The sequence below is a fragment of the Rhinoderma darwinii genome, chromosome 10, assembly GCF_050947455.1.
Source record: "Rhinoderma darwinii isolate aRhiDar2 chromosome 10, aRhiDar2.hap1, whole genome shotgun sequence".
NCBI classification, from domain to species: domain Eukaryota; kingdom Metazoa; phylum Chordata; class Amphibia; order Anura; family Rhinodermatidae; genus Rhinoderma; species Rhinoderma darwinii.
This window is the reverse complement of record NC_134696.1, coordinates 54,020,363-54,047,400: the sequence shown is the minus strand read 5'-3', so window position 1 is coordinate 54,047,400 and position 27,038 is coordinate 54,020,363. Positions and strand designations below refer to the sequence as shown.

The 27,038-nt window shown below is 43.7% G+C and overlaps 1 protein-coding gene across 2 annotated transcripts; it reads right to left on the bottom strand.

Moving 5' to 3' along the window:
• Nucleotides 1-30: 30 nt before the first annotated feature.
• Nucleotides 31-27,015, bottom strand: KCNJ14 (potassium inwardly rectifying channel subfamily J member 14). Of its 2 annotated transcripts, XM_075838856.1 has the most exons (3): nt 26,225-27,015; nt 3,949-4,353; nt 31-215 (listed from the first exon to the last, which is right to left on the bottom strand). In XM_075838856.1, the coding sequence occupies exons 1-3, from the start codon at nt 26,993-26,995 to the stop codon at nt 150-152; spliced, it is 1,242 nt and encodes a 413-aa protein (XP_075694971.1). In that variant the 5' UTR covers nt 26,996-27,015; the 3' UTR covers nt 31-149. The 2 variants fall into 2 exon arrangements, with proteins under 2 accessions (XP_075694971.1, XP_075694970.1); XM_075838855.1 differs by lacking the exon at nt 31-215 and having other exon boundaries at nt 3,784-4,353.
• Between the last annotated feature and the right edge of the window lie 23 nt (nt 27,016-27,038).

The following is a 27,038-nucleotide window of genomic DNA, read 5'->3' as shown; positions in this document are numbered from 1 at the left end:
GAATAGGGTAAATGATGCACATGTCTATTGTTTCTTATTCTTCATCTCGACCACACTCACAGTAAACTATAACAAGAACATTGTGCGTGTCCAGTATAGGACTCTTTTCACATCTCATCATAAACGGTACATAGCACTTGTAGGGCTTTTCAGCTAACTACTACCAATTTGGAGAAATATTTCCCTGTGATACTGTGATGGAGAAGCCTTTGATTCTAGTTTTCCTTCAAGTTTTACATTTGGCACTTCATATTAGATGCAAAACTTTGACACCATTCTATTTCAAGTTTTTCATTAATAAAATAAGTTCATTATTATTTTGAACCACTAGTCCATCACAGTTTCTTGCGTGGTACTACTTAAGAATAGATGAAATACCCTGAAAGAAACTTAAAGAGGCACTGTCACCAGATTTTGCAACCCCTATCTGCTATTTCAGCAGATAGGCGCTGCAATGTAGATTACAGTAACGTTTTTATTTTTAAAAAACGAGCATTTTTGGCCAAGTTATGACGATTTTTGTATTTATGCAAATGAGGTTTGCAAAAGTACAACTGGGCGTGTTTAAAAGTAAAAGTACAACTGGGCGTGTATTATGTGTGTTACATCTGGGCGTGTTTACTTCTTTTACTAGCTGGGCGTTCTGACGAGAAGTATCATCCACTTCTCTTCAGAACGCCCAGCTTCTGGCAGTGCAGGCACAGCGTGTTCTCGAGAGATCACGCTGTGTCATCACTCACAGGTCCTGCATCGTGTCAGACGAGCGAGGACACATCGGCACCAGAGGCTACAGTTGATTCTGCAGCAGCATCAGCGTTTGCAGGTAAGTAGCTACATCGACTTACCTGCAAATGCTGATGCTGCTGCAGAATCAAATGTAGCCTCTGGTGCCGATGTGTCCTCGCTCGTCTGACACGATGCAGGACCTGTGAGTGACGACACAGCGTGATCTCTCGAGAACACGGCTGTGTCTGCACTGCCAGAAGCTGGGCGTTATGAAGAGAAGTGGATGATACTTCTCGTCAGAATGCCCAGCTAGTAAAAGTAGTAAACACGCCCCGATGTACGCACATAATACACGCCCAGTTGTACTTTTACTTTTAAACACACCCACTTGGACTTTTGCAAGCCTCATTTGCATAAATACAAAAATGGTCATAACTTGGCCAAAAATGCTAGTTTTTTAAAAATAAAAACGTTACTGTAATCTACATTGCAGCGCCGATCTGCTGCAATAGCAGATAGGGGCTGCAAAATCTGGTGACAGAGCCTCTTTAAGAAACCTGTCCAAAAATCTAACATCAGTTATACTTTTCATACATAGGTAACAAAGTCTTGTTTCTCCTCACATTGAACATTAACAAAATCAGCAATGATCATTCTGAATATGGCGGATTACTAAGGTGTAGCACAGTTTTTATCTTTTTGGTTGGCCTCTTTAGCTATGGACATGGGTATAAGATAATATGTCAGGAAGGCATCCATTGAAGATAGTGTATAATGTTTAAGACAAGATCTCTAAAGTGTTATAATTTTACAAAAGAAAACCTGCAATGAAGACTTGTCAGATTCTCCTTGGAACTGAAAATATGGCAAGGAAACTGTTCTAAACAAATCCTGGTACTATTCGTGTCTACCACCAGATGACATTGTGTAGTGCTACAGTATAACATAATAAGCATGCTGTCAGACTTACAATACTGTAGGTCACTTTCTTCTGCTTGCTCCCTATGCAAACGGTTGGTGGCCGTCCATTAAAGGGTTATTCCCATCTAAGACATTTATGGCATATCCACGGCATATGCAAAAAATGTCTGACAGATGCAGGTCCCAGCTTCACGTCCTGCTCATATCTCCCGAATGGGGGCCACCTGCCAGCTGCCGCATCCAGGCAGAGAATCAATGGAGCGGTGGCAGCACATGTTAGCAGCTCTCTATTAATTCCTACGGGAGTTACGAAAACAGTTGAGCAAGCAGCCACCTCTTCATTAATTTTCCGCCTGGATGTCATCAGGCAGGACAGGAGTCGGTTAACCACTTATCTGGAGATTGGTGCAGGTCCCAGAGCTCAGATATGCCATAAATGTCTAAGATGGGAATACCCCTTTAAGACTATGTGTCTTTGATTATAGAAGAGATAAGGGCTCTTACACATGACCGTTTGTGTCGCATGAGTCCCCTCCGTGATCCGTGGAATGATAGGACATGTTTTATGTTCCACGGATAGGAGAGTCGGATCCGTTTTCACGGACCCGATTTACCCACTGAAGTGAATGGGTTCGTGAAAACTATTGGGTACCACTCAGATGCCGTGAAAAACGGACCAAGTGGCACTCGGTCGTGTGCAAGACGCCCTAAGTCTTTAACTCATTGGTGACCGAATCAGTCACCCTGTACAATTGAAATCTAAAGTCATGTTTCTTCAGTAGATATAAAATGTTTAATTATAGTGAGAAGTGTTTTATTTTGAAGCACAATATTTTGTCCACATTAACGTACATATTGTGCATGACCATTTAAAATCAATACTTCCTTAACAATGCATGTATTCTTTTACAGTAAGCAACATAACTTTGAAAGAACATTACTGTGCACATTAAAATGTACATTTCTTTTCAAGTCAGATTTGCATGGATGAACATCAGAAAAAACTGAAATGTGTCAATTTATGCCCCTAGCACCGAACAAACCTATTTTCCATAATACAATTTGCCATCCTCCAAATTTTTTTTCTCTAACTTACTCCAATTTAGTTTCATCAACAAATATTTCACCTATTTTCTTTACAAAAAAGATATATTTGAACATTTTGAAAAGGTAAACTTTAAGATGTACATGATGCTAATGCATGTGTACCAAAAAACCTTTTATACATGTAAATTATTTTTATTATTACTTTTTGTCTTTGTAAAATGTGTTTTTCCTTTTTTAATTATAAATCTAGAAGAATTGATTACAATACTTTTTTTTTTTTTTCATTTTGGGGGACCATAATGTGTAATAAAAAGTACCACAATGAATATACAATGGGAGAGAGCTATTTTATGGGATAAAACAATATTTATCTGATGCCGTCTTAACGATTCTCTAGGAGCCAGGGACATAATGTCACAAGCCTCGTCAACAGATAATTATAGTTTTATGCCTCTGAGGATTCCATAAATCTTATTAGCCAACCCCAAATGCTTCTCCATGGTGTATAGGTAATAAGTAAAATTTGGTTACAATTTAAAGTTTCAGTGTTGCATTTGGTTATATTTGGTGTTTTAACTTTTTGGAATTGTATTTCTCAGCAAATGTTTACATGACATTCAGAGCGAATTATTTGTCTACACTTCACAGAAGTCAATAAGGTGTCCTAGTTAGAACAAGACACACTAGTCTTGGTTGTGAGGATTTCATAGTAAGTTTACTTTGCTGATACCTTGCCATGTCCCATAGTTATAACTTGTATTACATGTGAGTTATAAATTCTTGGCTACTCAGGACCACCAAACAAAGAACAAGCAGCATTTTCTGAAACGGAAATGAAAGAAAGCAATCTAGTATCATAAAGCAAATGACTTGATTGACTTATTCAATTGGTGACCACTTTCACAAAGCTTAGTGGTAAAGAAATATCAATGGTAGTTTTGCCCAAATCTCTGACTCCCCCTTACCGAAAAGCCTTTTTTCATGTAAAAAGATATCTTCTTCTGCATGTTTAATTCCAAAAGACTGTCAGTTCCAGTCTCCATTTTTCACCCTCAAAGCCCACCTGTTAAAGTAGAATCATTTAGAAAATCATGTTAGTAATATTTCATTTAAGGGATCCACAACCCTGAACATGTCTAACTCAAGTGAAACCTCTGGATTCAATGATTTAGTGCCCACAAGGGCAGGTGGCTCCTCATCACAGATGCAGTTAAGGGCCACTTCATTCTCATAGCAGAAGGAACTACGAGCCACAATTGAATATTTTCTTTCAGATAGCTCTTTGGCGCTGCATGTGGGTGTATTTGGAACATCGTATGTGCGATGAAAGTGCAGGTAGTTCACCTCATAGTGATTACGTTTCTCAAATAGGACTTGTTCAAATCTGCAACCCCATAGGATCTCAGAAGGTAGATAAGAACTGCGGCATTGTGTAGTCATTGCTGTAGCCTCCACCATGCCTTCCAGGATGACTACCAACTCAAAATTAGCCGTTTCTACATCTGCCTTGCCAAACTCATACAAAGGACTTTCTTCATCAATTTCATGAACAATAGTAACTGGAGATACCAAGAATATTCTGTCTGTGCCATTGTCAAATCCAACATTGATATCTGTATGGTCCAGTGGAAGGTATTCTCCTTCTGGGGTGACTCTAGGCTGTTAAAAACATAAAAGTGAAAATCATAAGAATCAATGCACAAGCTACAAGACTATTGTATAAATATAAGTAGCAGTTTATATGTCAAATACAAATACTTATGCACTTTGCACTCTGGCTTTTTGGGCCAAGTATGTGGGGGTTGTAGAGATAATGAAATATGATGAAAGATGACCTGAAGGGTAACGTAAATGTTTGTGAAATCAAATGGTGCGAATTTAGTGGGTGTCCAGCATTGAAACTCTTATACTACATACAGTATATAAGAATGGCATAAAACATATTCATGTATTTTGAAAACAATGTTTTTAAATGAACATGACGTCATATTATGTGTCTTTGATCGAAACTCCAAAAATATCATTTTTGAATTTTCTATTAAAGAGTCAAAATATATATTAAATACAAAACCGGATTATTCTCCGACTCGTAAATTAACATTAGCGGAAATTAAATCCTGTAACCCAATACACCCGACATATTTTCACTGGTGTTTCTGTCAGTGTGACCTTGAATGCCAGTAGATAAACTCTTTACTCATTACTGCTAAGTATAGAACGCTTTCACTGTGATGGGTTACATAACTTTCTTATAGCTCTTGAAATAAACAATACAGGTTAATTGGTAAATGTGTAGTCTAGTCTAGAGACCTGCAAATTTGCATGGCACACCTCTATTGGGAAAATCATAAAAGGCAGCCAGCTGCAAATTTCTGATTTCAGTATGGCACAGCACTGCTCGTTTTGGGTACAAGTCTTAAAGGTGCAGTTCAAGGTTACATGAGTACGAAATATGAGTCCCTGGTAGACTAAGCATTGTTCAGTGTAGAACACGTTGTTTTCAATTTCAGCTATCTAGGTTTTTCAGATATTGAATTGTAGGTGTCTGACACTTTCAGCTAATACATCACAATTATCCCTGTGCATGATTGAGTCTAGCAAATTATAAATCAATAGTCAGTACAAGGAACGCTATATAGCAGCCATTTTTTTATTGACTGGTGCAGTGCCAACCTTCCTGATAACCAGTGGTCACTAAAAGTCCGCTGAATAAATGTTCCTTCACTAAACACAGTAGAATGAGTTTGGATGCATCTTATTTAAAAGAATAGTAAGGGCCGCTGTAGGCATATACAGATGTTTGGGCATAGAGTCCATTCAGTCACACCAAAGACAAATTATTAAATAAATGGTTGTGAAAGGGCTAGATTGTTAGGGAAGATATAGGACACTTCTAGTATGCACTGTCAAAGGGGTTGTCTGGGAAAAAAAAAAAAGGCCTTAATTGGTCTGATCCAAAGACTCCCACTGATCAGCAGTACAAAGATCTGTGGTACTAGAGCTCCACCATATTCCATAGAGTGTAAAGGCCTCATAGTTTAACTGAATCATGGGGGTTCCAAGGGTAGGACCCCATTTTTTTTTTTTATAATATAATTTTTTATTATTGTTGAATTACATCAAAATATTCCATACTATATAACAAAAAAACAAAGGAAATGTTCCAAGTTAACATCATATTAAACAAAGTGTTATGTAGTACAGACACTATCCCGAAAGGGGTTAAAATAGATAATACTGAAGAATCAACAATCACCCACTAAAACCCCGCAAAATATTGCATGGGGAGGGGGGAGAGAGAGAGAGAAAAAAACAAAACATTACCCAAACAACTACTAACACATTTTAAACCAGCTCTAAGGTATTTTTCTGTTCGAGGGATAATTCCACTGTTCCAGATCTTATTAAAAAAAAAATCCCCTTCCTCTTTACTTAGTGTCAAGTAATATGATCTTTCTAAAAATATCACTCTATTTACCATATGGGGCCATTCTACTTCCTGTGGGAAATCTTTTGAAATCCATTTATAAATGATAACCAATCTTGCCAGAAACAAAATCTTTCTAATTAATTTACTGCAACCACAATCTTTCGAAAGACCGACGATGCCAAAAATAAATAGCATCGGTTCCATTGGAACCTCTTTCCGAATTAATTTAGAAATAGATGCTGCCACCCCACTCTATGTAGCTTGGGACAACGCCAGAACAAGTAGATGAGATCTGCATGGTATATTCGACATTTCTGACAATTATCGTTATTCTTTAACCCCATAACCTTTAAAAGCTTTGGTGTATAATAAAGTCTATGATTGATCATAAAACAAATAAATCGGTGATCGTGATTTAATGATGCTTCTCCAATATGTTTATAAACTGACTCCCAGTCAATCCAAACCCCAAGATCCTTATCCCATTTTCCTTGTGTTTTAATATTATTTCCTTCATCCACTAAAATGTTTTTTTTATATAGTGAGGACAATAGACCTTTCTTATTTTGTAAACATTCTAATGATTGAAAAGGTATTAAAACGAAACATGATTTATATTTAATGGCCAAAAAGTCTTGTTTAATTTCAAAATGTCTAAACAGACCGTAATCAGGGACCTTGTACAGTCTCTGCAGTTCTGTGAAAGTTTTTAGCTGTGCATTATCAAATAAATACGATATCCTTATGATGTGATGCTTTTTCCAAAACCAAGAGACCGGGAGGTCGTCAAACTCTCCAATATTCCTATTATAGGAGTGACTTCAATAAAGGTATTAATTTATTCAATGAGTTTGACAGCATCCCAGACCTGCTGCTGGTTATCATAATTAGAGGGAATTCAGAACCCCGGCTTCTAGAGCTTCGAATATATTAAACCATTTTTCCCCTAGTGTTTTCAACTAAAATCTATTAGCCCCCAGGCCCTCCCAGTCCCGTTAATTGTCGGAACTAGATAGCTTCTGGAGTTTTAAAAAAAATAATTCAGATTTTATGTAAAAAAAAAATTTGATCAGTGCAATTTTTGCAGCTCTGCTCAATGGTAACTTATTCCATACTTTAACTTTCCCCCTCAAATATTCAAACAGAGGAATTATATTCAGTGTAATATAGTCAGCGGGATCCCTAGAGATTTTCACACATAAATATTCGAACACTTGAACAGAATTCAAGGAAGAAATCTGATCGGGGTTAACCTTGGCCGAGATGTTTAACAAACTAGAGGCCGGCCTGCCCACCAATCTCTTGATATAGCCGAATTACATGGTTGACCGAGGATAAATCCCCTATAAACAGAAGATCGTCTGCATATAACGAGATTTTATCAACCTTATTACCCACTTGGAAACCCACTATATTCTCAGAGTTTCTTACATTCATTGCCAAAACCTTAATTACTAAAGTAAATAAAAGGGTGGATAAAGGACATCCCTGCCGCACTCCCCTTTCTAAGTTAAAGCACGCTGATTTCTGACCATTTATGCCTACTCTGGCCTGTGGTTGTCCATACAGTAATTTAATCCAGTTTGTGAATTTTTCCCCAAAGCCAAAACAACCCAAAATCCTAAAAAGAAAATGCCATTCCGCTGTATCAAAAGCTTTCATAGCACGATTAAGAGGCTCGCACCCTTCTTAGCGTACCTTTTCCCGTATTGTAAATTAGCACAGACTCGGCGGACGTTCTTTACCATAACCCTGCCCGGATTAAACCCGGTCTAATCCGGATTAATTATACTGTTCATTACCTTAAACGGTCTGGCCGGCCAAAACCTTGGCCAAAAGCTTGACGCCGGTATTCAACAGTGAAATAAGTTGGTACGATTCCGGCAAGGGAGGGTCCTTATTTTTCTTAGGGATCACAATAATTTCACAATAGATTCGGGAAGCCTACCTCTAACATAGGAAAAATGTGTTCTTTCCACTAGAATAGTGATTAATTTATCCTGGTATAACTCATATAGTTCAAATGGAATTCCATCTACCCCCATAGCTTTGTTACTTGCCGTTTCCAGCAAGGACGCTCTCAATTCCTCCGATGCTATCGGGTGATCTAATATTGATCTTTGTTTGTTATCAATATTAGGGAATTCCATTCTATCCAGGTAACAATCTATGCTATCCTCAGAGTGTTTTAACCTACGGTACAGGTATTGATAGACTCCTCTGAATTATTCTATTTCCCTAGCTTCGTGAGCAAGTTACCCCTTTGTGTTCTTAATGGAGGAAATATAATTAGAAGGCCGATGGTTACTTACAATATGTGCCAAAATTGTACTTGATTTACTGGCTTCAAAATAGTATTGTTTGCAACTCAAAAAAAATAATGATTGTGCGTTCTGTATCAAGTTTTCATACAAATATAATTTGGGTGACTTTACATTGAGATTCGGTAGCTTCTAAAGGATTATCTACATATTGCCTTTCCGCCTCCTCTAGTTGTTTTTTTTAATAATATCTCTTTAAATATACTGGGTTTTCTTAATAATATATTGGTTTTTGAAAACAATTCCCCTAATGAATGCTTTTAGAGTATCCCAAAATATCGCTGAATCCAGGTAACCCGAGTTGTCTTCCAGAAACAATGACAATTCATTATATATCTCAAATGGAATTTTCACCAAGACTGATAGAAAGATCTTATAACCTTACTAACCCCTCCTGAGCTCAGATCGAGCTCGTCCACAAGAGGAGTGTGGTCTGAGACCCCACGTGGTTCATAAGACACTTTCTTTATATACTTCAACATTAGTTCATTAATGAAGGTGAGGTCAATTCTTGACATTAGCTACATAGAACTTGTAACGCATGAAAATTTCTTAACATGGGGATTCCTCATCCACCATATATCAAGCCCGCCCAATTCAGATGTTAAACCTATTAGCTTAGTTGCTGACCTATGTGATATTATTTAATTTTTCCTGAATCGATCTAACTCTGCATCCATGACTTTATTGAAATCTCCAGTGATTAAGAAAAGGCATTTTGGTTTTGATACCAAATATTGCGAGACCACCTTAATCACACATGAAGAAAAAGGGGGGATGTATACCGCTGCAAGAACACAGGTTACTCCATCAAAACATCCATATAGGATGATATACCTTCCCTCTATATCGATAAGAGTGTCATAAATCTGAGCGTCTACTTTTCTGTGTATTAATATGGAAACTACCCCGGAAAAAGACATGTAAACCAAATGATAAGACCGAGCAATCCAGCCCCTCTGAAAGCTACTAATTTTATCTTTGACCAAATGGGTCTTCTGTAGTCATATAATCGAAGGGTGGTAATTCCTAATTAAGTTAAAGATAGCGTACCTCTTTAGCTTGCAGTGGCCCCCCTAATGTTCCATGGCACTATTTTCAGCATGGTTCTTCTTTATAAATGGCCAACACAGGAAAAAAAAAAGGAAAAAAGTCTCTCTATCTCCCCCCGCCCACGAACACCATCCCCCAAGACCCCACACATAGTTCGCTAATGCACCAACCTATCTGTTCCAGAATCCATTCCTGCATACATTTTTCACAATCTTTGTTTTCCACCCCTTTGGGGAATCCCACAAATTTCAGATTGTATCTACTGGCTTTATCCTCCATATCGGTAGGGCTACTCCCCTCTATGTTGGAGAGATTGTGGTCGGCCCAGTAATTAGCTGCATGTATGGTGGAATAGTCCATTGGTTTTTAACTTCTGGACAGCTACATTTGCTTTTATTTCCTCCATTACATAACTTAAGATCACCCCAACCCCAGCCTTAGCACTGTGTTTTATTGGCCTTTCCGAGGTCCCAGAAGAACTTCGATGTGTAGTGGGCCATGTTATTCTGACTGTAAGACTGATAATTGACAGATCCTGGAAGACTTCTGCTTCCCTTAGGTTAGTGCAATTGATTAATTTGGCAAACTTTGACTACACGATGGAAAAATGGTAGCTGCTCCCTTTAACTCAACTGGCAAGTTTCTAGCTCAATGGTCCCTGTGGTCCACCTATGTGACATCTGGAACTCCCTCCCTTGTTTCTGGCCCAACCTAGTTATCGTTTACTCAGGTTTTCGAATTTAAGCTGTTTTCACCTATATACAATGCATTCGGAAAGTCTTCAGACCCTTTCAATTTTTTCACATTTTGTTATGTTAAGGCCTTGACATAAGTATTCAGACCCTTTACTCAGTTTGCACACCTTGATTTGGGGATTTTCTGCCATTCTTCTCTGCAGTTCCTCTCAAGCTCTGTCAGGTTGGATGGGAACTGTCGGTGGACAGCTATTTTCAGGTCTCTCCAGAGATGTTCAATTGGTTTCAAGCAAGGGCTCTGGCTTGGCCACTCAAGGATATTCACAGAGTTGTCCCTAAGCAACTCCTGTTTTGTCTTGGCTCTGTGCTCAGGGTCATTGTCATTTGGAAGGTGACCCTACGGCCCAGTCTGAGGTCCAAAGCACTCTGGATCAGGTTTTCTTTAAGAATATCTGTGTACTCCGCTCCATTCATCTTTCCCTCCACCCTGACCAGTCTCCCTGTCCGAGCCGCTGAAAAAGAACACCACAGCATGATAATGCCACCACCATGCTTTATTGTACGGAAGGTCTTGTAGAGGTGATGATCAGTGCCTGGTTTCCTCCAGACATGACGCTTAGAATTGAGGGCAAAAAGTTAAATCTTGGTTTCATCAGACCACAGAATTTTGTTTCTCACAGCCTGAGAGTCTTTTAGGTGCTTTTTTGCAAACTTCAGGCGGTCTTTCATGTGTCTTTAACTGAGGAGAGGCTTCTTTCTGGCTGCTCTGCAGAAAGCCCAGATTGGTGGAGTGCTGCAGTGATGGTTGACCTTCCGGAAGTTTCTCTCATCTGCACACAGGATCTTTGGAGCTCAGCCAGAGTGACCATTGGGCTATTGGTCACATCTCTTACCAAGGCCCTTCGCCCTCAATTACTTAGTTTGGAGGAGTCCCGGTTGTTTCTGAACTTCTTCAATTTAAGAATTATGGAGGCCACTGTGCTCTTGGGAACTTTCAGTGCAGCAGAATTTTTTTTATACCCATCTCTAGAACCTTACCTCCACGCCATCTTGTCTCTGTGCTCTGCAGGCAGTTCTTTCCTCCTCATGGCTTGGTTTTTGCTCTGATATGCACTGTCAGCTGTGAGACCTTATGTAGACAGGGTTGTGTCTTTCCAAATCATGTCCAATCAAACGAATTTACCACAGGTGGACTCCATTCAAGGTGTAGAAACATTTCAAAGATGATCTAGAGAAATGGGAGGCCCCCAGAGCTAAATTTTAAGTGTGGAAGAGAGGAAAAACAATTAAACAATAGTGAACCATATACGGCGCAGCTGGTATAAAGGTGGAAGAAAATTGTAGATATTGAGATAGCATAAGAATTATTGCAAGAGGCTACGCGTTTCGACGCTGAACCATCAGGCCAAGTATACAGAACAGTAAAAAAGTAAAAACCTTTGTAGGTGGTGTGATCACAAACACCAGGGTTTTTTCTCTCTCTTCCACAAATAATCCTAGCTGTAATTAACTCTAGTTACCGGTTTTGAACCAGGCTGCAGCGGTTCTATGGTCCTCTTATAGCCCATTACGGAGTTGTGCTTATGGCTGCACAACCTTAACCCCTTCCCGCACACGGGCGTGACTGCACGTCGGAAATGCAAGTGATTTCCTGCATTCGGGCTTACAGTTACGCCCAAGCTTCAAACTGTCACCATGTCAACAGACATGGTGACAGTGTCCCGATCGCAACTGTCATAGACAGTTGCCGAGCAGGACTCGCGGGCACAGGACCAATCAGAGTGGTCCCGTGCCGGCACGAGCTGTGATTGGCCAGTCAGTACTGACAGGCCAATCACAGCACAGGAGCAGTGGTTTGTCGGCATCTCCGTCTCTGACAAGCTCATTCCTGTCAGAGAGCTTGTGAGAGTCCGAGACAAGAAGAAATACGGTGTTAAAGTGAAAAAAAGAACAAAAAAACTCAGCGATCTGCCCCTTTTCTGCCCTTTTGTGCCCATTAACCAGTGATCACGCACTTTGGTGCCCACTGGTTAAGAAAAAAATATATATATATATTATATATATATATATATATATATTATATATCATTTCAGTCCCTCACAGTGCCCTTCTGCCGTGCTGTGATCTGTCACCTGTCGCAGTACCCGGTCGCCATGACCCTGCTGTGTCCCTAGATTGCCCACTGCCCGAGTTCCCTGTTAGGTAGCAATGCCACGTCTCATTTAGTTTTTCCCCTGGTAGGTAGGGTACCCTTACTCATTGAATACAGCAGGGTCTGTTCTCATTCCACGGTTGAGAGTAGCGGTTTATTTTTTGATAAAAAAAATGTAAAAAAAAAAAAAAGTGCCACCGGTTACACGTACTCTTTTAGGGTCTATGAGGGAAAAGACTCCCAAATAAATCCCCCAGAATGCCCCCCCCTTCCTAGGAATTAGTGGAAAAATTGTATGGGATCTTGTCCATCCTTTGCTCGGCAAAGGATATAATTTATATCTGGACAACTTCTACAACAGCGTCCCATTGCTAAAAGTTCTCTTGTCCAGATCCACCTTGGCGTGCGGAACAATCCGCAGAAATCAGAAGGGCCTCCCCAAAAATTTGCTGGGTCAGATCCTAAAATTAGGAGAGAGCAGAGCTGTCTGCAGCGACGATCTGCTCTTCCTAAAGTATAAGGATAAAAGGGACGTCCTTATGCTGACCAGCATTCACGACAGCAGAGGCAGCCTTGTCCCTGTACGCGGATCCACCACCCAAGTTCCCAAACCATTCTGCGTACAGGAGTACAACAAGTATATGGGTGGCGTTGACCTGTCCGACCAGGTTATAAAACCATACAGCGCCATGCGCAAGACCAGGGTATGGTATAAGAAGCTGTCTGTGCATCTTACACAGATGGCTTTATACAACGCCTTTGTCCTCTGCAGATATGCCAGCAGTGGAGATACGTTCCTGCAATTTCAGGAAAACATCATAAAGTCCCTGATATTTGGTGACCAGGAAGGGGAGGGCAGTTCATCCGTCTCTTCCGTCAGCAGGATAATCCCGGCCAGCATTTCCCTACTGAAATCCCCCCCACTGAAAAAAAACAGAAGCCCCCAAAAAAATGCTGTGTGTGCGCCAAGCGAGGCATTCGTAAGGACACCTATCATACCTCCTTAGATTTTTAATTCATTTATTCTTCATTCACCTTTTCTGTCTCCCATATTGGCCATGAATAATTATTCATTTTTTTACTGAACTGCCCCATTTAAAATTTGATTATTTAAAATTTGTAAAAAAAAACACCTAAAACAAAACTAAAAATTCTCACTATACCAAGGACCCGAGGGAGTGTCTGTCTCATCCAGGTTGCAAATCTGGGTGAGAGGAATAAATCCAGATAAGATTGGTTGTCTCAGCAAATCTTTTTTTGCTGAGGCCTTTGATTTATTTTTTGGGCTGGATTTTATGGAATGGTGGGTAGGTTGGTAGTGGGACCTGCCATTCCCTCTCCCTCCATAGCGGGTTTTCCAGGTTGCCCTCCTTATTTACTAAAATTAAAGTATTTCTTATTATACCCCTAGATGAACACCTAGAGGGTTGTCACTTCACAATTTAAAAATTCTCACTATACCCCTAGATGAATACCTTGAAAGGTGTTACATTACAATCTAAATCTCCTCACTATACCGGTAGATGAATTCTTTGAGGGGTTTAGTTTCCTAAATGGGGTCACTTTTCTGGGTTTCTAATGTTTTGACACCCCAGAGCCTCTGTTTTCATGACACAGGGCAGTAAATGCCATCGTACTAGGCCTCAGATGTTGCATGGTGCTCTTTACCTTCTGAGCCCTGCCACGTGCTCAAACAGCAGTTTATCTCCACAAATGGGGTATTGCCGCATTCAGGAGAAATTGCGTAACAAACTGGGTGCTTTTTCTCCTTTAAGCCCTTGTGAAAATTATGTATTTGAGGCTAAAGCAGCATTTTCTTTGAAAAAAAAAATCTACATTTTATTATTTTGCTGCCCAGTGTATGAAACACCTATGGGGTCAAACTGCTCAATATACCACTTGAAAAATTCCTTGAGGGGTGTAGTTTCCAAAATGGAGTCACTTTTGGGGGGTTTACACTGCACTGACACCTTTACAAATGCGACATGGTGCAGAGAAATCAATCCAGCACTCCAAAAGCTAAATGGCGTGCCTTCCCTTCCAAGTCCTGCTGGTTGCCAAAACAGCAGTTTATGACCACATGTTGGGTATTACCGTACTCTGGAGATGTTGCTTTACAAATGTTGGGGTGCTTTTCCTAATTTATTTGTTGAAAAAAATAAGAAATTTTAAGGTAAATCTACATCTTATTGGAAAATAATGTAATTTCTCATTTTCAGTCCCCAATTCTAATGAAATCTATGAAACACCAGTGGGGTCAAAATGCTCACTACACCCCTAGATGAATTCCTTAAGGCGTGTAGTTCCTAAATGGAGTCACTTTTGGGGGGTTTCCACTGTTCTGGTACCTTAGGAGCTTTACAAATGCGACATGGTGAAGAGAAATGAATCCAGCAAAATCAGCGCTCCAAAAGCTAAATGGCGTGCCTTCCCTTCCGAGTCCTGACGCTTGCCCAAACAGCAGTTTATGTCCACATGTTGAGTATTTCCGTACTCTGGAGAAGTTGCTTTACAAATGTTGGGGTGCTTTTCCTCATTTATTTGTTGAAAAAAATAAAAATTTTGAGGTAAAGCTACATCTTATTGGAAAATAATGTAATTTTTCATTTTCACTGTACAATTCTAATGAAATCTATGAAACACCTGTGGGGTCAAAATGCTCACTACACCCCTAGATGAATTCCTCAAGGGGTGTAGTTTCCCAAATGGAGTCACTTTTGGGGGGTTTCCACTGCACTGGTACCTTTACAAATGCGACATGGTGCAGAGAAATCAATCCAGCACTCCAAAAGCTAAATGGCGTGCCTTCCCTTCCAAGTCCTGCTGGTTGCCAAAACAGCAGTTTATGACCACATGTTGGCTATTTCCGTACTCTGGAGATGTTGCTTTACAAATGTTGGGGTGCTTTTCCTAATTTATTTGTTGAAAAAAATAAGAAATTTTAAGGTAAATCTACATCTTATTGGAAAATAATGTAATTTCTCATTTTCAGTCCCCAATTCTAATGAAATTTATGAAACACCAGTGGGGTCAAAATGCTCACTACACCCCTAGATGAATTCCTTAAGGGGTGTAGTTTCCTAAATGGAGTCACTTTTGGGGGGTTTCCACTGTTCTGGTACCTTAGGAGCTTTACAAATGCGACATGGTGAAGAGAAATGAATCCAGCAAAATCAGCGCTCCAAAAGCTAAATGGCATGCCTTCCCTTCCGAGTCCTGCCGCTTGCCCAAACAGCAGTTTATGACCACATGTTGAGTATTTCCGTACTCTGGAGAAGTTGCTTTACAAATTTTGGGGTGCTTTTCCTCATTTATTTGTTGAAAAAAATAAAAATTTTGAGGTAAAGCTACATCTTATTGGAAAATAATGTAATTTTTCATTTTCACTGTACAATTCTAATGAAATCTATGAAACACCTGTGGGGTTAAAATGCTCACTACACCCCTAGATGAATTCCTCAAAGGGTGTAGTTTCTCAAATGGAGTCACTTTTGTGGGATTTCCTTTGTTTCGGCACCACAAGACCTCTTCTAACCTGACATGGTGCCTGAAATATAATTTAAGAAAAGGAAGGCCCAAAAGTCCTCTAGGTACTCCTTTGCTTCTGAGGCTGGTGTTTCAGTCCAGTAGCGCACTAGGGCCACATGTGGGATATTTCTAAAAACTGCAGAATCAGGGTAATAAATATTCAGTTGTGTTTCTCTGGTAAAAACCTTCAGTATTACAGGAAAAATGGATTAAAATGGAATTTCTGCAAAAAAAATGAAATTTGCAAATTTCCCTTCCACTTTGCTTTAATTCCTGTGAAACGCATAAAGGGTTAAGAAATTTTCTAAATGCTGTTTTGAATGCTTTAAGGGGTGCAGTTTTAAAAATGGGGTGATTTGTGGGGGTTCCTAATATATAAGGCCCTCAAAGCCACTTCAGAACTGAACTGGTCCCTAAAAAAATAGGCTTTTGAAATTTTCTTGAAAATTTGAGAAATTGCTGCTAAACTTATAAGCCTTGTAACGTCCTAAAAAAAATAAAAGGATGTTCAAAAAATGATGCCAATCTAAAGTAGACATATGGGAAATGTTAGCTAGTAACTATTTTGTGTGGTATAACTATCTGTCTTACAAGCAGATACATTTGAATATTGAAAATGCTAATTTTTTGCAAATTTTCTAAAAAAAATTGGTGTTTTTCACACAAAAATATTGAATATATCGACCAAATTTTTTCACTAACTTAAGGTACAATATGTCACGAGAAAACAATCTCAGAATCGCTTGGATAGGTAAAAGCATTCCAGAGTTATTACCACATAAACTGACACATGTCAGATTTAAAAAATGTCAGAATGGCCCCACTATCTTTGTACCCCATATACCACACCATACCATCAATTTTTGTGTTCCAACAATCTTGGAGGGATCTATCCAATGTGGGTTAGTGTCAGACCAATAGCGGTGGTTTTGTTTGTTAACTTCACCCTTCACATAAAAGTTTGCCTCATCACTGAACAAAATGCTGTGAAGATACGAGATGTGCAGCAACTGAAACTACGGATACTGTAAGCCTGTGCTAGCATTTCTTCTGCGGTGTTGCTATCAGTGTGTGAAGAGTGGGAGAAGAGGGTTGCATTGACAATCCAACACAATGGGCAGCACTTTGAACACATTTTATAAGTGGTCAGAAACTTGTAAATAACTCATGAAAGAATAAAGTAACGTTAAAACCAAGCACACGATTGTTTTTCTTGTGAAATTCTCGATAAGTTTGATGTGTCACATGACCCTCTTCCCATTGAAAAAACTAAAGTTGGATACAAAATGGCCAATTTCAAAATGGCCACCATGGTCAACACCCAGCTTGAAAAGTTTCCTCCCTCCCATATACTAATGTGCCACAAACAGGAAGTTAATATCACCAACTGAGGCGAAACCGGGTCAGTGGGGGTCGGTTTACGCCAAGAGAATGTGGGCGCTAGATTCAGGCGACACAGATTAACAGGGGACAAGCCACAGAGGCGCGTTTATTAACAGGGACAGACACACACAGAAACAATGCACTGCTGCTTCTCCCCTCTGGGCTGGATGTGACAGGCTACCTCACTATGGGATTTCTCCACTGTACCTTTCATCCTTTGGGGTGTCTCCAGATCCTCCTTAGTTAGATGGGACTCCAGCACTTGCCCTCTATTACTGTCCCTAGGTCAGGTACCATCTCTGAGGTAGATAGCCCCTGCCTGCAGCTCACACTGCTATCTCATCCTCTCCTGGACAGGAACTGACGGAGATCTCACACAACACCACTGTCTCCCTCACTCACCCCTCCCTCAGGAATCAGGCCATGTGCTTTCTGCTCTTGCCCCCTCCTTTTTCTTATTTACATTCAGACAAGTTCCCGCTTGCAGCCTGTGGCTCACTCTCCTACAGTGTAAGATTAACCCTAGAGGGGAGGACAGTGAAGCAGCACTGAATACAATATAATATAAATCAACTGGTTATCAAACATAACGTAATGCAGTTTGAGGGGACATGCCCCATCTAAGCTATGGCACCCGGATGGCGGGAGTGCGACGGTTTGCGGCAGGCTTAACCTTTATTTGGGTACAATGCCTGTAACCGTCACCCATTGCGCCACAGACCTCCCCCAGCTTAGATCCAGAATCAGTCCTGCTGACCCTCTGTCGGGTCAGTGATGAGATCTGGGCCCGGTGCTGTCAGTCTCCGCCCATCAGTGTCCTGCTGCCGAGAGAGTCCATCAGCATTCCCGTGGTCCCGGCCCTTTTTATGAGAGATGGTAAAGTTATAGGATTGTAAGGCCAGGCTCCACCGTAGTAAACGGCCATTGTCCCCGGCGGTTCGGTTCAACCAACTGAGAGGACTGTAGTCTGTGACTATTGTGAACTCCCTCCCATAAACATAGGGCTGGAGCTTCTTTAGAGCCCACACGACAGCCAGGCACTCCTTCTCAATGGTTGCGTATGCCCTCTCTCGGTCCAGCAGCTTCCGGGAGAGGTACGCGACCGGGTGTTCGTGGCCCGCCTGGTCCACTTGGCTCAGTACCGCTCCCAGCCCGACGTCTGAGGCATCGGTTTGGACTATGAACCGCCGGTGGAAGTCAGGGGCAGCCAGGACAGGGGAGGTGGAGAGGGCAGTCTTAAGGCTCCCGAAGGCCGCCTCACAGTCAGGGGACCAGGGCATCAGTCGACTGAACCTTTTGGACGTCAAGTCGGTCAAGGGCTTGGCCAGGGTACTATACTGCGGGATGAATATTCGGTAGTACCCTGTGACTCCCAGAAAGGCCCTAATCTGCTTCTGGTTGGCCGGCCGGGGCCATTGGAGAATGGCCTCCACCTTGGCCGGCTCGGGGCGGATCTGTCCGCTGCCCACTCGGTGCCCCAGGTAGGCGACTTCTGCCATCCCCATCTGGCACTTGTCGGGGCGGATGGTGAGGCCGGCGTACCGGATGCGCTCCAGGATCTGCACCACGTGCCCCAAGTGTTCCTCCCATGTCTCGCTAAAGATAGCGATATAGGCCTGGGCAAACTCCATACACCCCACGAGGATCCGGTCGACCACCCTCTGGAAGATCACGGGGGCGTTCTTCATCCCGAACGGCATGCACGTAAATTCAAACAGGCCGAACGGGGTGATGAACGCCGAGCGCTCTTGGGCTTCCTTGGTCAGAGGAATCTGCCAGTAGCCCTTGCCGGAGCATCGGATAGGCATCCGTAACGGTTACCTCGTTCAGCCGCCGGTAGTCTACACAGAACCTCGTGGTTTTGTCCTTCTTGGGGACCAACACAACGCCGGCGGCCCAAGGACTGTGAGATGGTACAATGACCCCCATCTCCAGCATTTCTTCTACTTCTTTTCTCATCGCGGTCAGCACTGAGGGAGCCACTCGGAACACGGGCTGCCTCAGGGGTCGGGCTCCTCCAGTGTCGACCTCGTGAGTGACTAGGGAGGTACGTCCGGGGGACGCGGTGAACAGGGCCTCCTGGGCTGCTAACACCTCCCCCATCTCCCTACTCTGCAAGCGCGATAGCTGGACTTCAAGCTGCACATCTGCCAGCCCTGTCTGGCGTCGGGCCTCTGTCAGTAGGTCAGGGATGCGGTCCACGTCAGGGTTGTCCATGGGCGGGCAGCATATCGCGACCGCTCTTACCTCCCTTACCACATAGGCCTTGAGCCTGTTTTATGTGGTAGTTCCGTACCCACTTTTCTGCCTTGTCGTGGGCTACTAGGTAGTTCGTCGTCCCCTGTCGCCCCACTACAGTGTACGGTCCAGCCCAATTGGCCTGCAACTTGTTGCCTCGTTCTGGCGCGAGGACCAGTACCTTCTCCCCCACCCCCAGCTCTCGGGGTCGGGCGCTACGGTTGTACTCGTCCCGTTGACGGCTTCGAGCTACTTCCAATCGCTGATGGGCCAAATCCATCAGCCGTGCTAGGCGCTCCCGCATTTGGCTCACATAGTCTACTACCGGGATCTCAGGGCTTGCAAACTTCCCTTCCCAACCTTCCCGGACTAAGTCCAAGGGTCCCCGGACCCGCCTCGCGAACAGCAACTCGAATGGGGAGTGCCCGGTAGACTCCTGCGGCACCTCTCGATAGGCAAAGAGAAGCTGCTGCAAGGAGCGGTCCCAGTCTCTCCCCTCCGAGTGGACGTATCGGAGTAGCAACTGCTTGAGGGTACCGTTGAACCTTTCACACAGTCCGTTCGTTTGGGGGTGGTAGGCGGTGGTTCTTAGAGAACTCACCCCGTGCCGATTCCAGAAGTCCTGCATGAGTTCTCCCTGGAATTGAGATCCCTGGTCTGTGAGTACCTCACGCGGGAACCCCACCCGGCTGAAGATGTCCATGAGTCCCTGGGCGACGTGCTCGGCATCTATGGAGGACAGAGCCACTGCGTCCGGGTATCTGGTAGCGAAGTCTACCAGGGTTAGGATGTAACGCTTTCCCCCTCAGCTGGGGGGATTAATGGGGCCAACCAGATCTATGGCCACCCGCTGGAAGGGCTCTCGGATGAGGGGCAGCTGCTTGAGCGGCACCTTGCGCGGGGCCCCCGCCACCCGTTGGCAGACAGGGCACGAAGCTCGGTACCGCCGCACGTCCTCAGTCAGCCCTGGCCAAAAGAAAGCCTTCGAGAGCCGGGCCCTGGTGGACCTGGTCCCAGTGTGACCCGCCGCGGGTATATCGTGGGCCAGGGCTAACAGTCGTGCACGGTAGGCTTGGGGAACAAGCAGCTGTTTGGAGGCGGTCCAGGGCGACTCGGGCTTGGTCGGGGCTTCGACCCGGTACAACAGCCCGTTGTCCCACTGGAACCCTGCCTGGGCCCCTCCACTGGGTGGTCGATCGGCCAGGCTACGGGCAGAGGACAGGGAAGGATCCGTATGCTGGGCCTCCCTAAAAGCCACCCTATCCACCTCCCCCAGGTCTGTCAGAGGGTTCGTCTGGTCGGTCAGTTGTGAGGCGTCAGGGGCTTGGGTACTTACCACCGGCGGTTCGGGGAGCGGGGCTTCCGGGAGAGGAGCCTCGGTGGTTACACTGGTCGGTGGTGGAGGCCGGTAAAGGTTCTCCCGGGCTTGGCTGCGGGTCACGGCCCCAGCGAACTGACTTGTGAGACCGTTCCCAAGGTCGTTCCCCAATAAGACATCGGCGGGGAGATCCGGCATGAGCCCGACTTCGACCTCTCCTTTTCCGGGGCCCCAGTCCAGGTAGACTCTGGCGCGGGGAATGGACCGCTGCTGTCCGTCCGCCAGGGCAATCCGGGCTAATCGCTGGGGAAGAACCTTAGACTGGGGAAACAGGTCCGCTCTTACAAGGGTGAGGGATGCCCCCGAGTCACGGAGTCCCTGGACGGTGCGGCGTCCCAACACCACGGGCTGTCGGTGGCCCTGCATGTTGGCAGGGACCTGGTTCGTCACGAGGCTCGCAAGCTCTACGTGGTAGACCACCTCCTCCACCTCTGGTGCATCTAGGAGGTGGTCACACTCATCGGGGTCGCCCGCCTCCGGGCAAAAGGCGACCCGGGTTGGGGTTGGTCTGGGAAAGGGCACCGTTGATTGGGCCAGGGGGCAGTCCCGTCGGATGTTTTCCCCCGGCTGGTGGCACCCATAACACTGGCGGGAGTCCGTAGGGCCGCGGACCCTTGGAGCAATCGGGGCGGCCGTAGGCTGCGGCTGGGGTCTCATCGAAGTTGGCCGGGGTGGTTCCGCTATTTTGGTAGGGGCTCGGAGCTCTCGGCATTGGTCCTGGCGTGGAAGGCTTCTCCACTGAGGTCGGTGGGCCAAGAACTCGTCGGCCAGGGTGGCGGCATCTTCAGGGGTGCTGGGGTGGCGGTTCCCGACCCAGGCACGAACGGGGACCTCCATCCTGGAGAGGAGTTGCTCCAAAATGACGAGGTCCTCCAGGGCCTCCCGACTGAAGGCCTTCTTCCCCTCGGCCCACCTGGAGCAGCTTAAGCGGAGCTGGGCTGCCAGTTCCACATGGGTACCCTGGCCGGCGAGCGTCAAATTACGAAACCGCTCTCTGTAAGTCTCTGGGGTGATCGCATACCTCTTCAGCAGGGCGTCCCAGAGGCAACCGTAGTCCCGTCGGTCCTCTGGACCTAGGCTCCGGTAGACTTCAAGGGCCCTCCCTTGCAGGCTGGGCCCCACGTAGCGAGCCCATTCGGTGGTGGGGATGTCATGCACCTGTAGCTGTGTCTCCAGCATGGTTAGGTGCGCATCGATGTCCGTGGACGAAGGATCCAACTTGGGGAGGTCGTTGTATCGTAGTTGGGGTCTTTGGGGCCCGGCAGGGATTGGGGTTGTTGGTTCTGGGAGTGCCACTGCACGGGCCACGGCCCCAACGATGATCAGGCGCTCGGCCTCGGAGCTTTGAGGCCCCAGAGCGGTCAGCAGATCCCCCATCCGCAGGGCCTGGGCGTCCGAGATGGCGCTACGGCCGGTTCCCTGGCGAATGGCCGGTTCTTCGGGGCAGTAGTCAACGTCACCCTCGGCCATCTCTTCCATCTCGGCCGGGTTCGCCAGGTCCCAGGCCTGGAGCTTCTCAATCAGCCGATCCTTGATGTCGCGGGACGAGAAGGCAATGCGCCGGAACCGGCACAGCTCTTGGAGTGTAATTCGGAGGTAGCTGACATAGGGGACAGCCTCTGCTCCACCGGGAGGATCCATAGAGTCAGGCTCCATGACTGGTGATTTAGGTGCCTGTGGTCCCCCTGTACTGCAGCACGTGTGGCAGTCCGCCCTTGAGGTCTGGCCGCGAAGCGCCGGATGGTACCAGGGTACCTATGCCCTGCCGCTTCCCCTAGAACGGGCTGAATCTATCCCACCGCTGCCACCAAATGTGGCGAAACCGGGTCAGTGGGGGTCGGTTTACGCCAAGAGAATGTGGGCGATAGATTCAAGCGACACAGATTAACAGGGGACAAGCCACAGAGGTGCGTTTATTAACAGGGACAGACACACACAGAAACAATGCACCGCTGCTTCTCCCCTCTGGGCTGGATGTGACAGGCTACCTCACTATGGGGTCTCTCCACTGTAAATTTCATCCTTTGGGGTGTCTCCAGATCCTCCTTAGTTAGATGGGACTCCAGCACTTGCCCTCTATTACTGTCCCTAGGTCAGGTACCATCTCTGAGGTAGATAGCCCCTGCCTGCAGCTCACACTGCTATCTCATCCTCTCCTGGACAGGAACTGACGGAGATCTCACACAGCACCACTGTCTCCCTCACTCACCCCTCCCTCAGGAATCAGGCCATGTGCTTTCTGCTCTTGCCCCCTCCTTTTTCTTATTTACATTCAGACAAGTTCCCGCTTGCAGCCTGTGACTCACTCTCCTACAGTGTAAGATTAACCCTAGAGGGGAGGACAGTGAAGCAGCACTGAATACAATATAATATAAATCAACTGGTTATCAAACATAACGTAATGCTGAGGGGACATATCCCATCTAGCACCGGGTGCCATCTAAACTATGGCACCCGGATGGCGGGAGTGCGACGGTTTGCGGCAGGCTTAACCTTTATTTGGGTACAATGCCTGTAACCGTCACCCGTTTCGCCACACCAACCATTTCCATTTTATTTAGGTGTATCCATATAAATGGCCCACCCTGTATATATTCCTCATGATTCTGCTGTGAACATTTAGCATTTTCTGTTTTTCTTACAGTCATTGCAACCTATTATTTCTGCTCTGTATTATTTGTACCTTATGTGTACTCTATGTGACCACTTGTACTTGTACACAGTCATGGAACTTTGTGTTTCTTCTAGTATTTTGTTATGTGGTACTACATTGTATTGTACTGAACTGACATATCTTTTTATGTTCTAACTGCACTTACGTTTGTACTCCCTTTGTAGTCCGGATTGCTCTACTGCTCTAATTTCTTCTTTTGCTTCTTGCTTTTATGTATATTTTTGAAAAATGTAAAAACAATTGAAATTGAAATAAACTTGCAGTATATTTTTTTATTTTTTTTATTTTTACAATTTGGGCCTATGGGTGACATATGCAGCTTTATGGCATATGGTTCGGTACATTAGAGGCATCCTATTTTCTGATGTGTACGTCAAGAGAATGATTCAAATGTGATGTGATCAGAGCCATACCATATATATTTCCTCGCTTAGTTCTAATTTTCCTATACCACGAGATATAAAAAAAATATATATATATTGATGGTGATTTGCTTTTTTCAAAAATATAAGCAATAGACAGAATCTAACATGTTGAAAGAGCGGCTGAAGCATCTTTTTTTTATTAACAGAGGCCTTGTTCAGACAGTGCAGATTTGATTTTGTATGTATTTTTTAAAGAAAAATTAAGAACAGGTTTTTTTTTATCAACGACTGTACTCCAGTAGTGTTGCGTTAAAAAGTCGCGTTTTATGGTGCACACCAGGTTTGTGCAATAATTTGTACATTTTTGCCATTTTACGTCACCGCTGCCATTTTTTTAAAAAAAGGGGTGGGTTTAGCATACAAGGCACCCGGCGCCTCAACTTGACAAATTCACTATAATTTACGTCGAAAACTGTAGCTGGCGTAGATTTCCCATTCTGGCACACGGGCGCCCAGAGATTTGCTTAATTTATTAAGACGTGTGCAACCTCTTAATAAATTAGGCGTATCTTAATCCAGTGCTCTTTAGATAAAGATTGGCATATAAAGTAGATCATACATTGACTTCATTGCTGATAGTAGAGGGATACTGTCCAATTGTACCAATTTAGGTAGTACAGTATTGAACTTATAGGCCTATACCACCACATCAGGAATCATACCAAATTGTACCAATTTTTGTAGCATGTTATTGATCATGTTTGAGAATCAGAGAGAACAGAGCGGCTGTCAAAAAAGAACAGCAACAATTATTATTTTCTTTGTACTGTGATTAGTGCAAAAACTAAAAGTTACAGTACTCTGTAATTGGCTGCATATATGTAGGGTCCTGTCAATTTGAGAAGGAACAGCATGGAAGCAAGAAATAGGTAAATTTTAGACCTGAGTATTATATTATATATATTTTTTTTTTAATATTATTCTTTCATGATATTTTTTGTATACCAGAACAGTAGCTTCTGTCTCAAAATGTTTACAGACAATTAAACATTTTAATGTTAATACATGTTATAGCCACCAGAGTAGTCCAGTGTGAAGCATCCATGGGTTAACTGAATAGGACTAAATATGGCATCAATCATGTGATCCCCCATTCTTAGGTAATGGTACCCCTGGTATTCAGGTAACACTGTCCAGGTATATAACATTTGAATAATAGTTTATTGAGGTGCAGAAGTTATAAAGTATTTCTACCTCCAGCAACATCTCATCATCATGTCTGTCAGTGTCTCTGATGAGCAGCTCTTACATTCTTCTCCCTGTCTCCTCTATGTTTGTGTTATTTTTTAATAGTTAACTTCATTAACAACATGAGAACTTCACCTATAGACAGTCAGCCATGTTATACATCACATAGAGATGAGTAAGCCATGTTATATATCACATAGAGACAGGCAGACGTGTTATACATCACCTAGAGATGGACAGCCATGTTGTACATCACCTAGATACAGGCAGACTTGGTATACATTACCTAGAGACAGGCAGCCATGCTATATGTTAATACATGCACAGTGAAGTAGTTGTTGCAATAACCATAATAATAATCATTATTCTGGATTTTTTTTTACTTAACTCATAGATATGTCTTGTATGTTGACCCAGCACATGTATGTCATGTAACCATGTTGCTAACTGCCAGGGGCCACATGATGTGTATTGAGAGGGGGGGGGGTCAAATTAAACGCATATAGATTAGAAAATTGTATGGTTTCCTATTATATAACTAAATACATTTAAAAAAGTTCTTCTCTACCCTACAATCGGAGGGGTTACTTAGTCATTGTGTGGCACTGCTTCTAAGGCAGTGTATAGTATATTATTTATGCAGAATATGGTGATGGCTGCATTATATTGCATTGTAATTTAGCCAACTGCATACAAGTGTTGTTTGGCCAACATATGACACTGTATGGTACTTATAATTAGGCACTGTTTGGTATGGTTATCGTATTACAAAAACGTGCCACGCATGGCAACATCCAACGTAAGGATGGCCCTGTATGTAACTCATACAGTTCATGCGTTTCTCTTGCACAATAGGAAAACCCAGTAATATTCCTCTAAAAAACAAGCTCCATAAAGCATCACAAATGATGCAACTTTTCTTAATTACATTATTTAAGGTTGTATCTGCTGTCATGTGCACCACAAAACATCCATCCACTGAGCCGTGTATAGTTAGTATGGTTCTTGATTCTTTCTCTTAGTTTTGAAGAGTGAAAAAATACTGCATACTGTAATACTGCTTACCTGCAGGAGCTGTGCTCGCACATGTGCTTCTACTAAGTGGCTTTTCCGGAGATTTGCAACTCTCCACATGAGACACAATTTGCCATCTCTTAAAGCAATTACTGCATTTTCTGTGAACACAAGAGTTTCATTTCTCTTTTTAGGTTTGGCAATTTTTGCCATGATGGCTCCAATAATGAAGGCATCAATAATGCATCCCATAATGCACTGCAGAACCACTGTTAATATTGCCAATGGGCATTCCTCTGTAACACTTCGAAATCCATAGCCAATGGACGTTTGAGTTTCTAAGGAAAAAAGGAAGGCTGCCATAAAGCTGGTGACTTGTAAAAAGCATGGAGAGGAAGGGGTCTCCTCTGAGCCAGGTTCAGGCGGTGGAGCCAAGTCCCCATGCATTGATGCAATAAGCCAGAAGGTGAAACCAAAAATGAGCCAGGAAACTACAAAAGTAAAGGAAAATATGAGAAACATCCACCTCCAGCGAATGTCCACACATGTGGTAAAAAGGTCAGTCAGGTAACGTTGGCTCTTCTCACTGAGATTGATAAATTCAACATTGCAATGGCCATCTTTCTGTACAAAGCGACTGCGCTGACGAACAGGCCTAGTGTGTACTTTTCCATTACGGTAGGCAGTCGGCCTCATTCCCGGAGTCAGTTCTGATTCCTCTTCCTCACGGAGTGGGTCAGGAATTTCTGTGCTGAATCGACGAATGGCACGCGCTACCCCCATGGCTAGGGCACCACGAGGGAGGATGGTGGTGCTTCCCATCCTATGGTTGAGAGATTGTCGGTTTGATCTGAAAATCAGGTCC

What these genes read in the sequence shown, in the direction of transcription:
- KCNJ14 (XM_075838855.1), bottom strand. Translation starts at nt 26,995, where the DNA reads ATGGGAAGCACCACCATCCTCCCTCGTGGTGCCCTAGCCATGGGGGTA. An exon ending in TGCGAGCACAGCTCCTGCAG is followed by an intron (nt 4,354 to 26,224) that starts GTAAGCAGTATT and finishes TGTTTTTAACAG; the next exon opens with CCTAGAGTCACCCCAGAAGG.